General features: G+C 42.4%; 1 protein-coding gene across 3 annotated transcripts in view; it reads right to left on the bottom strand.

Moving 5' to 3' along the window:
* Nucleotides 1-3,864: 3,864 nt before the first annotated feature.
* Nucleotides 3,865-13,609, bottom strand: part of mid2 (midline 2) — a 124,284-nt gene continuing 114,539 nt past the window's right edge. For all 3 annotated transcript variants that reach the window (XM_030061661.1, XM_030061659.1, XM_030061660.1), the window contains 2 exons: nucleotides 7,642-7,849; nucleotides 3,865-7,281 (listed from right to left, as the gene is read on the bottom strand). In XM_030061661.1, coding sequence (XP_029917521.1) covers nucleotides 6,861-7,281; nucleotides 7,642-7,849 — 629 coding nt within the window. In that variant the 3' untranslated portion in view covers nucleotides 3,865-6,860. The remainder of the gene's footprint in view (nucleotides 7,282-7,641; nucleotides 7,850-13,609) is intronic.

Consider the following 13,609-nt stretch of genomic DNA (forward strand, 5'->3'; position numbering starts at 1 on the left):
ACTGGGAGGCAGAAGAACAAAGTTTCTCCAACATTAATACGTTGTGGACGGGAGACCTCGCTCAGACACAAAGTTAAAGCCCCCCTCCGCTGAAAAATGTGTGTTTCTTATGTTTCTGTCCCCCTGAAATGTCTGACTTGTGCAGAGTTTGTCACTAGAGAGTGTTTTCACAATCCTCTACTGAAGGTGGAGGTGCATGCCCCTAAACTCTATCAGACATTTATTTTCAAAAAAATCAACAAAACCAACTGGAAATGGCTGCTTCGCATGAACAATATTGGTGTAACTAAGAGATTTGCTGATTTTATGGTTAAATTATCACTATGGCACAATATTCTTCCTCGTTCTGTGAACAGAGCACTGGCTATGAGCTGGAGCGCCAGCAGGCACGGAGCTGGGCGGGGACTATTTCCATATTCATAGATCTATGCATTCTTACTAATGGCAAGATTTAAGTTACATTTAAACTATTTAAAGGCAGCAAGGGATGCTTTTTTTTTCAAAGAAAAAGGGTCTAAATATGTAATACTGATAAACAGAGATGACTTCTCTGGGCCAAAAAGACGTTTTTTGTTTCTCTTAATCAGACATACGCATTTTTAATCTATCCATGACCCTTCAAGTGGACAAAAATGTCCATTGCTAGAAGTGACCACCAAAAGGTCACAGGGGGGTGATTTTTGGCAAGGGGGGGTAATTTAGGTTAAATTTGAAAATGCCAACTTTCAGCATGAAAATCCATTATTTGACCCTGTAATGCATTTTTATCACATCCATGACCCTTCGTGGACAAAAAATGTCACCTGTCATTTATCCAGTTTTTATTGTTGCTATTTGTACTTATTATCCTCAAAATCTTTGAAGGGACTCATATGAGTTACACTAAATAATTTTTAACATGGAGTTCAAGATTTAACCCCTTCCAGGCATTTTGAACACCTCTGGGTGCTGTTTCTATAGAGGGCAAAAACCACTAAAAGGGGTGAAAGAGGTGTACCTTAGAAATAAATTGTACTATCTACTGTACTGTTATTGTTCAAGATTTACTGTGTTTATTGTTGTAAATCAAATATAATATTTTTTCATAGGCTGTTATTTACCTTTTAACAGTTTTGGAGGTGACTTCCTCCTTCCTCAGAAGTCTGACTAAAAGAAACAAAAAACGTCTTTTTAGTTAAAAGGAAGACATGATGAATGTGTTTGAACGATAACTTCTCTGGGCTTCATAAATGTCTAAAGGGAGACTTTCAGGTTGTAGGATGTAGGAACCTTCCTTGCATTTGAGACAGCATCATGTCTGACAGGCTATAATGTGCTTTGCCAATGCAGTCCACATGAATGTTTGAGCTGCAGCCTCAGGGTCTGATGTTATTTTCCCTTTTTTAACAATGACGAGACCAACCAGACACAAAATACTCCAATCACAGTAACTCCTGCCTCCTCAGTAGTGATGCTGTCGCTGTCGGCAACATCAAAGAACGGACAGACTCTTTGGGTCAAAGGATCAAAGAGTCCGGTCGGGACCAGGCAATGACACGACGTCCTTTGGGAGCTCACTGGTAGCTCTCACTGACACACGGTCAAAGACAAAAATCCACTCCGAACTCAACTCACGTACACGTACTATTTGAGTTGCTTTGGACTGTCCAATCAATACCGTGAACAGGAGGAACTGTGTCCTAAAACAAATTGCTGTCGACGGCTCTTTGATAATCAGTGGAGATTGACCTTGTGGAATCATACTTATTTTGTCTTTTTTTTTCTTAGCCTCTTTTTTTGCAGAACTAACAATTCTGAAACATAAACTATGCACTTTTTCCTGCTTTGTTATAGACATGCTCACAGGTTTAAATTTTTGTTTGTGATGGCCGACCTGTACCCCGTCACGGGAAGGTAATAGTGCAGGGTCAGGTGCAGAGCCGTGCCCTTTCAGCTGATTCAGTGCTTTGTTAAACGACACTGCAGGGCAGACACATGAGGTATTAGAGGGTGGATGCAGGGGCCTTCCAGTTGCAGGAGGGTCACATGACCTGCTGCCTGATAATGCACTTAATACAACAATATTGTGCATTTGTCTATATCTGAGACCAGAGGTGGAAGTAACCAATTACATTTACTCATGCTACTACAACGGAGTAACTTTTTTGTGTACTTGTACTTTTTGAGTATTTTTTTTTTAAGTCAGTAATTTTTGCTTGAGTATTGTACCTCTTAACATTTTAAATCATATCCATCACAGAGAACGAATGACCAATGACAGATTGTGGAAACTTTCACAGTGAACGCTCATTCAGCAAAGATGAGAAAAGGAACCTTCTGCTGCTTTGTTGCTGCTACTTTTTGTCAATTTCAAATTTCCAATAAAAGCTGCACAATGAGAAACTGCAGATGATCGATGGAAGCGAGGACCATTTAGACTGAACTGGCAAAAATGTGGAATAAGTGGGGAAAATGAAGGCCCGAGGATGAGAACCGTGTTGACGCAAACATAATATTGTGCTTATGCCACATTTGTCGGTTGAGTGCACATGGCGCTCGCATCAAACAACCCTCAGCAACTTTGCGGAATGCACCTTTAAAAGAATGTGGTTTGAACTGTGTTCTCTCAGCCTTTTATAACTGCATGGGAGAGATCACATGAAACAGTACTTTTCACTTTTCCTTCAGTAGATTTTTACAGCAGTACTTCTACTTCTATTCGAGCAGCAACTTGTAGTATTCTCTCCAGAAATGCCTGAAACACATTCTTTTGGCTGTTTTTAAACGCCTGTGGAATTCAAGTCAATACATACTTCCACGAGTTCTAGTGTGTACCCCTACATGACACGGTGAGTCCACTTCCACAGAGGATGAACTGCAAAATGAGTGAGCATATTGTTCATCATTTCAGGTCAGCGTGCATGCCATGCTTGCAGGCAATATCGGGTTCAATGCACTGAAGCACCACGGAGCAGTGATGAGGCACTGCCTTGTGCCAGTGATGACAGATGAGGGTAACAGGGTAGAGCCCTGCTAACCCAACCCTGGGCTGCCGATGACCTGCCAGCCTAACTCTGCCGGGGCTGAGGCCTCTCCTTTTCAAGCTGCAGGCTGCCTTTTATTTGGTGTCCAAAGTGCTGCGAGCGCTGCAGAGCACTGTTCAAGTGTGAGAGGAGGTTCGGTTATGGATCCCTCTGGTTGCGTGAACCGCGATAGCTCCTAAAAGTGTTTTACCATCTTACAGACTGTGTTTTGAAAAACATACTTTGTCTGGAAATCACCGGAGGTCAAGAACAAGTTCACATTGATTTATCACGCTTGTGAATTCTTTGATCGTATCTTCTTAGGCAACATGAAGGCGTATTGAACCTGTGCTACAGGCAATAAAAACAGAACCACAGCCACAGCACATTTGGGATCAGACTTTTAATTGGACTTAAATTCACATAAATAACATTGGTTCATATATATTTTGTATATTATACAATTTTATATAATATATATTTCCCCCTATGATTTACATTCCTTTCTGGCTAAAATTATCTCTGTTATATCTATGGAAACAGAAAGCCTCATGTGAATGCAACACGCTGCTCTTTTTGTGCTGTTTATCAAGGTCCAAATACCAAAGGAGAGGAGCGCATTTCTCTTGAGTTGTAAAAAATAATTTCCCAAGTTACACAAAGAGAAAAGCAAAAAGAGGAATCTATTGCATTGTCTCTAGGGTATTACACTGCACTACAAGGAGTGGGTAGCTATTTGAAAATCATTCACCGTATATATTTTACTGTATTGACTTGTGACACGAAGAAAGAAAAAGCACTGCAAACTACCTGATATGCATGGCGATGAGCACGTCTGGGCTGGATGTTCTTCTGATGGTACCTTTTTTTTGTTTTGTTTTGTTTTTGTTTTTGTTTTTTTTTTGCAAAAATGAATATGCTTGACCCGAGATAAGACACCCCTTATGAAATAAGGAAAGAGTGATGAACCTGCAGCAAGGTCACATAATCATGCAGCGACCCGGCCAAGCACACTTGACACAGATGAGTTGAGCTTGTCGGTTCGGATCACAAATCAACACGCGGCTGTTTCTGGTCTGTGACAGACGTTACTCACCGGGATGGCTGGATGTCTGGAAGTCAGGTAACATTCACTAATCTTCCTGACAGGAAAATACCCCCCACCCCGGGGCTGCTAGACTTCCCACTGTGTTACCTCTGACTGGTGGATTATCTCGGTTGCCCGTAGCTCTTCGACAATCGATCGCTCGATCAATAGGTCAAGACCGGCACATCGCGCAGATGCCCTAAGTGAACGCTGAAGTTGGAGGGTTTCGCTGGTCGGCCACGTCGGATCTTCACTACACGTCCAACAGCAGAGAATTCCATATGAGATGAGTCACTGCTCATCCATAAGTCACAAAGGAACCACGGTGAAAATGATAGAAATCAATGTGCAACTGCAGGGTGAGAATTTTTCCTTAATTGGCAGAAACTGGCAAATCATAGGCTGTGAAGGATAAACGCTGACATTCAACATGAACACACTACACAGCAAATAATGTCGAGAGGGAAACGTGGCCACAGGGCATCAGTAGTATGAGACTCATGTTCTCAGGCTTTTACATGTCAAATCAAACTAGTCTGTATGTCACAAATTATGCATATTTTCTTTTAAACGGAATCTCAAATGTCACAATCCCCCTTCTTTCTCCTGCTACAATTCCTCTTTAACCTGCATATACTGTGATACACATTTGATTGTCTGAACTGGTGCTGCTACCTGAATATCAAACCAGAGAGAAACCGTGACCCACGCGAGGCCGTCCGATACAAAAATAAAGAGCAAACAAATGCATCGGGCTACAGCTGTTATTTGACAGACGATGGGTGACAAACAAGTGTTCCAGGTCCAATCTGTGGTGAGTCAGTATCTGAAGACAGACGGGATTTGGCAAACTTGAACGAGCTACTTAAATCCCCAGTGAACCGGCGTGGGATCCCACAATGTATCATGCATTACCACGACAAGGCCAAACGAAACGAAACGTGACGCGTGTGTTAAGTTCGTGTTGTGTGCGCGTGTTAACGAATCACAGAGGAGAACACACAATCATGCCATGACATCGAGATTGACAGCAAGTTAAAGTGTTAACCCCCTCCTTCCCTGAATAGTCGACAACAGAGTGAACTCTTTTTTTTTTAAAAACCTCTATTAGTTCATCATTTCATCGTGATAAAAATCACATAAACATCATAATCATATCCCTTTTCTAAACAAGATACTCTATGCTGTCTAAAAAAAAAAAGCAACGGGGAGGGGCAGTCACTGCAGCGCTGGTTGTGTTCAAAGCAGTGAGAAAATGTTTGACTTCACAGCGGGGGGGTTTTGTTTAAAAATGTATCACAAAGTACAAGGGATTTTTGCGGGTTAGAAAATGAAAGCTCAGAAAATGAAACTGACCTTTCATAGTGTTTTATTGCAGTGAACCTGATCATAGGTTACATCATGTGATCATATTGATTCAAACACGCTAAACAGTTAATTATTCACCACAAATTATTAGGCGTGAACTGGATGGATGTGAAAATGGATGGGGATTTTCTCAGGAATGAACACAACCTGCAGTAGCGCCGTGTGTCACTTCCCCTCCCCATCACAGCCCTGCCACTCAGTTCCATCGTGTCTTATAGACTCATAGAGGGGAAATAGTGTTAATTAAAAAAGTGCATCATGAATACGTTGAGATAAACAATAAAAGCAAACCATCTTATTTTGTCATAAATAATCAACACTTTTTTCCTCTGTCTTTCAATAAACCTCTTATGGTACAAGTCGAGTAGTCACATGATGCGAGTCACGCTCCTGTCATCTGGTTAAGATTCAAGAGCAGCAGAGTGCTTCCTGAAGCATGGAAGCTCAGCGTGGGCAACCCATGACCCACCAGAGATAGCTGGGTCAAATCTAAGAGCAACACTGAGGAAAGGACAGTTGTATCACAGCCAGTTCCAGCATCTGAGGGCAGAACGCATGCCCAGTAAGAGGATTCATAATTCACCCCTCAGCGCACTATGGAAATGTCTATCTGCTTGCCTTAGCGAGGTGTCCGTTTCTTCCCCATACAACAAGAAGGCACTACCATGCTGAACTGCTATTCTTGCCCAGTCTGCTTAATTCACCCCATCAACACCTCATCAACCCACATGGAACTGACATTTAAATGTATCTGAGTGAGCTTTTGAATCAATGACCTCCAACAAAGTCATGAAATGACAGCTAAAAACGTCTTTCTTTCCATAACTTGAAATGTATCGTGTTAATACGATGGAGCATCGCTCTCTCGCTTTGCTTCCTCCCGTCTCACCTCTTACAGGTGAGACATTATACTGTAAACTGAACTTTCCATGAGTTGTACCTTCAAATTCTGAACGGCTGTGATGACAAGGTACTCTCCTTGGTCCTCTGCCTTGGGTCAAATCAGGAAGAAAATACATCAAAACGGAAGACCTTAATTGGTCGAGAAAACCAGGAGTCCAGCCCTGCCCAATTACAGACCAAAGCCCTCTTCCCCCTCAGTGACTGCAGGGCATCACAGGAATTTTAGGTCTACTGGAGTTTATACTCAAGAGACCTTGTTCCCACACTATGCCATTCACTGAAGGATTTACAAAGCATTGGATGGCTACAAACTAATAGGGTCGACACTCCCCAGGTACACGTATTCCCAACACTTTCCAAATCCATAAGAAAAGTAACTAGTCCACGCTTAATGTAGAGTGTATAACAGATTTCAGTCACACTGACAATGCCTCCCAGCTCCCCATCAGCGCTGAGTCAGTGGGCCTGCGTGGCCTGTGCCGGCCATCCATGGGCCTTTCTCAGTGGCAGGTCTTCATTCCGGACCCGTATGGCGACTCTTGACGACACAGGCCCACCTGCTGCTGTTGCTCTTGCTGGTCAGGGCCGCCGCCCTCGACAAAGTCGGGGACAGGTAACCCCGAGAGGATCATGACTGACTTGTTCCAGATCATGAAAGTGGGTGCAACTGGCAGGAGGAAGGAGATGTCGAAGGTGTGGAGGTGCTGCGAGTTCATGGCGTCGTAGAAGGACAGGGAGTTGTTGTCGTAGTCCAGCAGGACGCCAAGCCGCCTCAGCTGGAGGCTGGCTTCCACCAGCATCTCCTTGCTGTTGTGGCGCACCACAAAATTATTGTTGCAGCGCGAGAACACCCATGAGGATGAGTTCTTGCCGCTCCACTCATTTTTCGGGGCAGACTTGTAAGCCACGCCGATGGCATACCTGCAGGGAAAGAAGGGTTTGGAATGAATTAGTGATGTAAAACTACTGTCCTCTTTAATGACTTCACTTGCACAGTCAAGCTACCTCATGCTGAAGACACAGGAGATAGGCACAGGCCCTATGGGCCTTTCCAGCATGAAGAGGTCTACTTTGAGAGCCAATTAGTGAGAAGAATATAATTAGGATAAGAGTATACACTGTGTGTATGTGTGTGTGTGTGTGTGTGTGAGTGAGTGTGGGTGAATAACAGCCTAGATTCAAACTCCCTAAAGAGAGATAATTCGGTTTACCAGTCCCCAGGCAGGCTTGCACTCTTATATAATACACTTGTGTGTGTGTGTGTCTGTGTGCATGTCTCACCATGTGGACGCTCCCAGAAGCACCTCCCAGTAGTGGCATCCACTGTCAATGAAGACGTTCCCAGCGGCGCCGTAGGAGCCGGTGCCGCTGAAGCGCTCCGGGGTGTGGCTCTTCTTCAGCGAGCTCTCGTCCTTCTCCATGGTCAGGCAGTCGTTGGACAGACGCAGCTTCTTGTGGGCCGTCTTGGGGTCCAGCTTGAAGGGCTGACCTGGGAGGAGACAATCGTCTCATGTTTTATGGCTCATGTGTCGTGCTGCACTTTGGAAGCTAATGCATAACAATAATAATCATCATCAATCATCATCATCTTTCCTATGTATCCAATACCTATCTAAGAGTAGAGTAACAACAGCCACTTTGTAGCAGGAAGCAGAGCAGTTCATGTTTTTTTTTTTTTTTTTTTTTTTGGAGTTTTTAAGACTTATTGGTTTAGAGCCCCGTCACTTTTAACAGTATCCAGATGAGTTTAAAGAAACCTGGCCTTGATCCAACACTACTCCATAGTTACAAACCAATTGCTAAGTTACTTTTGCCTCTTAAATGATCTTAAAGGTGCTTGCTAAACAATTACTGTATATGTATATGTATGTACCGTATTTCCCCAATTAATAGCCCGGGCGTTTAATACGCAAAATCAACTTGAACCCCAGGCGTTTAAAAGAACCAGGCGGCTATTCGCTGCAGGCCTTTATTTATTTTTACACAGACCTGCACCAGGCCATTATTGTGATGACAGTTACTGTCCAACATATTTTTTAGTACAAAAGTACTGTAAGGCATAAGGTAAACATATCTGTACAAACAAACATAGTGCAAACGCCTCGCGCTGCAAATCGTTCCCTCTGACACTTCCGTTTTCTGTCAAAATAAGAATTAGTCGGTCATTTAAGATTACGGTCCACCCTTTTTTTCTAACGTTAGCTAGCTCACTTATTTTGACAGAAAACGGACGTGCCGCACAGTTATCGTGCGGCTAACTGTTTACTTATGTAAAAATCAGGTGATAATAAGCTTATTTTGGGTTTACCTCAATATAATGCAAATAATCGCCCCGGCGGTTATTTGGGTGGGCGTTTAATACGCAAAATGGGTGCAGACCCCAGGCGTTTAAAACCACCAGGCGGCTATTTGTGGCCCGGCGATTAATTGGTGAAATACAGTATGTATGTATGTATGTATCTATCTATCTATCTATACACACACACATGCTGCATTTTATTGTATTTTCACTTTTTAATGACTGTGAGACTATCATCACTTTTACTACTCTCATTTTTACTCTTTATTACTTTATTACTAAATATGTTTTTATTTATACTGAGACTGTGGGTATTTGCCTCATTTTTATATTTGTAAAGTAAGTGCTATTTTGAAAAGTGCTGTATAAATAAAGATTACTTACTTGTGTCTTAATTTTAAGCAATGCTGGGACTAACAATACTACCGCTGGGAATAAATGGCCACTGACTGACACAACCATGGTCAACTGGTATGTGGTAATTCTACCAAAACATCCTCGTTAAGTTGAGAATGACAAAGTGATGTTTAAAAATGAATATCTAATGGGTGATCCCTGTTGTCCTGCGATGCTGTGTTCATAGTCACACCGCTGATTCTGTCAAAGGGAAAAGGCGCAGCAGGATACAAACGCATGAGGTGAGGGAGGAGAATAAAGATGAAACGTGGAACGATTAACAAGACGACACAGCGGTAGCAAAAAGAAGAAGAGGAATGCGAGATAGGAGAGTAAAAAGTGGGGTGAGAGGTGCTTACAGAGACGACACACAGCAGAGAGATAGAAGAGAAGAATGTTGGAAATACAAGGGCGAGAGTCGAAACTTCAAAGCCTCTCAAAAGCCTTTGGTGAAAACACTCCATAACAGTGGAGGAAGCCACCCGGCACTCCTCTCCGCTGTGCCTCCCATCACAGGGACTTGGAAATTAGCTGAAGGAAATAGCCTTCACTTCCACTGCAGCAGCAGCTAGTGGCCGGGCTATTCAGCGGAAAGGCTGCTCTCCAGTTGCAACAATTCAATTTGCAATGACACCTGCAATTTGGGTGTAATGGGTGGAAAATTGAACGGGTAAAAATAGGTGAGTGACAGAAAGCGGACTTAAGCAGTGAAAAGGAGAGGAGAACTTGAGGGGATAATATGAGGCTGGGGTGGCCTGGAAAGTCAGGAGAGTATCCCTCGTTACCTCTCTCTGCCTCTGCATGTGCCTGTGTGTGTGTGAGTGTGTGTGTGTGTGTGTGTGTGTGAGCATATATGTGTGCAAGCTGCTTGGAGGTCAGCCATGTCCCTTCCAGACCTGACATTTAACTCTGACACCTCTCATCTCATCTCCAGCCTTCCTGAGCCTCCCATGGCTTAATGAGCGACACAATGGGGACCCCAACTGCTCCCCTTCTCTCTCATATCCATCCTCTCCTTCATCTCTCACCCCACCGCCCCCCCACCCCCACCACCCTTCTCTCTCACACTCCCTTCCAATAATCCGCATGGTGAGTGTGTGTTACTGCGTGTGGATATGAGACGACGAGGCCAGTGTGCTGCTGGCAGCCAATTACATTAATGCTCTCCCTTCTTTGAACTGCTTATCGCTGCCAGCGCAGCCTTTTCCAAACACTGGGGCTCTGTCATGCCTTTCCAGGGGACGGCTCCTGAGAGCCTGGGCTGGGCCCGAGGTTCGGGAAGGCAAGACACACGTGATGGTAGAGGACAAACACACACACATTCACATATACAGTGCAACATCGACTCAGGCCTACACACAACCAGATGTAAGAAGCCAAGAGGAAATTTTTGAAAAACCCCGGGAGGATTCTTGTAAATGGGAAAAAAAAAAAAAAGTCATGCATCTTAACATTGCATTTACACGGAGAATTGCTGGAGTGTGAAAATGGATGTGTGCACATCTCAAGGTGCAAGGAAACAATGTGAGCAGTAAGCTATCAAGAGTGAAGAGGAATGAAGGCCTATTTAAAAAACAGGAGAGTGTACATCTATGCAGGAAGAATTTTCAAAACCTTTTTTTTTTGTTTTTTAACAAAGCAAGGCCTGAAGGAACATGAACTGCAGGTACATACATAACACACACTCTCTCTCTCTCTCTCTCTCTCTCTCTCTCACACACACACACACACACACACAGGCATTCTAATACTAATGCAGGTACCACGACAGACTCTAAATTACAAAAACTCAAGAAGGGTTAGGATAATGAAAGAGGATCTCCCAGCATGGTTTGGATTTCTCAGCAGTGACTGGGATTAGGCGGCTTCCTCTCTCTGTTGTAGTACACTAGTAATTAGAGATGTTTCCAACTGTCTGCTGAGGTGATAACTGCTCTCTTTTAGGCTGCCTTGAAGCCGTGCATTGTTAGGGACTGGGAAAGCTGTAATGGAAACGTGTAAAACACAAAAAGAAACAGTACCAAGCAAAAAGAAAAGAAGAGGAAGAAGAAGAAGAAGGGAAATTAAAGGAAGGACTATGGGGGGGGCGCTTATAAAAGAGCAATTTCATTTCAACTTCATTCTGCTGGGCCCTTGAACAGTTAAAAGACTCGAAGGGGGATAGCATCTGGGTAATTGACTTTATTTCAATTCAGTCAATTTCACTTATGCGCTTCTTTTTCCCTGGCTCACAGTTTTGCTGAGGGATAGATTGGGCTGACTACGTAATGAGGGAGATGGAAGGGAGATCCATTTCCTTGCATAAGTGAACAATGACTGCAGTTGAAACAACAGCATCAGAGACACGCGCCGCTCTCCGGACACATCGACCGCTTAACACAACCTCATATCTGCGTGTGCGTCCACGTCCCCGTGGCTCCTGCGAATCATTCCAAGCCATTTAACATGCAGGGCTCGATGCAGCTTGCTTCCTAATTGCCTGATCCATATGTAATGTGCTGTGTAATCCAACAGTGCCAACAGACTCAAGGGGAGAGGCTCAAACAGATTCAAACTGACGTCAATCACAGAGGGCTGATCAGCCCAAGGCGCGGCAGACTGAGGCACAAGACATGAACTCATGACACGCAGTTCAATTACAGCACTTAATCTCTCTTATATCTCCTTCCCTCCCCCTGTGCGTCGTCCTCATACTCACATTATTTTTAGCTCTTTCCAGCAAACTCCCAAATAAACCAAAGATGTCTCTGTGTAGTAAAAAAGGAGGAAAAAAAAATAAAAGCGCAATCCCTGATCTTTTGCAGCTTCACCCTCTAACGAACTCGGCGCTGCCTTGAGAGCCTGATGCTCACACGGTGCAAAATTATTCTCAGTGAGGGTTTGGGGTCTGCTTAGAACTTCGTTGTGATTAAAGAGCCATTTTTGGAATAGAAGTTTCTGTGATGGTTCATTAGGGTAAAAGCTTGTGATAGAAACTTTTTCTGCTCTTTTTTTTTTTTTTTTTTCCACCTCCCTGAAAGACTCATTGTCGGCGAGGTGGCTTGTGTGCGTAAAGAGCGGTGATGCCTGTGTAACAAAGGTAATGGGAACGTTTTGAGAGCAGAATTTGTACTAGCGAAGTGTCAGCTCTGGTCTTAACGACGCAGGCCTACTTTAATCCTGAACATAAATAAATTCAAAGTATTAGTAAAACAGTATTTACTGCAGCAGAGAAAACTTTAATATGAGAACAAGGAAGTGTTTATGTGCACTGGGAACAAGACAAAAGAGTATGTCGGCTATATATTTGTTTTAATAAGAATGGTAATAACTGTGATAATGATGAGGATATTAATAGTAATAGTAGTAATAATAACAATAATAATACTTATATATCTTTGATTGTATGATAAGAAGTATACTTATGGTATTACATAAGAGTATGTATATATTTGTTTTAATAAGAATAATGATAACGGTGATAATGATATGGATATTAATAGTAATAGTAATAATAACAATAATAATATTTATATAGCTTTGATTGTATTATAAGAAGTATACTTATGGTATTACATATAATTTAGCACATCATGATAATTGAAGGATAAATAGATTCCACATGTTAATGTATGGTAATATAGGATAATTAGGAGGTGTATTTGAAAATATCTGTCATATTATATATCTATTGAATTTGGGATGCTTTTGCTTAGATTGTTATGCAAATGTTGTGTTTCTTGATGATGACGGATTAACCTTTGTTTAAGTGTCTATTTGTTTAGATACTTGTTTACATTTAATTTGTTTGTTTGCATAAGTGTTTATATTTAAGTCCATTGTTGTATGTATTTTTATTCTGTGTGGACCCCAGGAAGAGTAGCGGTTGCCTAGGGCGACAGCTAATGGGGATCCAAATCAATCAATCAATCAATCAATCAATCAATCAATCAATCAATCAATCAATCCTGTATTAACGATCATTACAGACTGAAATACCACAACAGCAAATGTAAAATATTAAAGGGGCAATAACTAAACTTTTTGAAACGACAATACCAGTAACTGAACGATAACTTCAATTGATGGAGAGATTTCTGGCCTTCAAAAGTCTCTTTTTAGCCCATACACTCTGTTTTGGAAGGAAAACAACCCATTCATTGGCGTTTCACACACACTCAAACACACACAAACACCCACACACTGGCATTTTCAACCACTCAGTAATGGAACATGGTGCATTTTGTTCTCAAGACAAAAACAGAATTATTGTTATTACAGTGTTTTGCATGGTGACGTATCACCTCTCTGTTGCATCTCTGCTCTAATTGCTAACTTACTCATCTCTGTTGTGAAAATGTGACTGTTATCTGCAGGCGACCTGAAGTCGTGTCAGTGACTTGCTGATAGAGGCTGATAGATGTCATGAATTACTAAATGCCCCTTTAATTTATTCTGACACTGTAGAAGTTTTGCTTCACCCACTCTCACTCCATAAATCAGGTTCAAAGCAGAGCCTTCCTACTTAAAGAAACCTTTTAGAAGCCATGTTTCTCTTCACTCCTCCTTTTGTAT

Source organism: Myripristis murdjan, chromosome 10, assembly GCF_902150065.1.
Source record: "Myripristis murdjan chromosome 10, fMyrMur1.1, whole genome shotgun sequence".
NCBI lineage: Eukaryota > Metazoa > Chordata > Actinopteri > Holocentriformes > Holocentridae > Myripristis > Myripristis murdjan.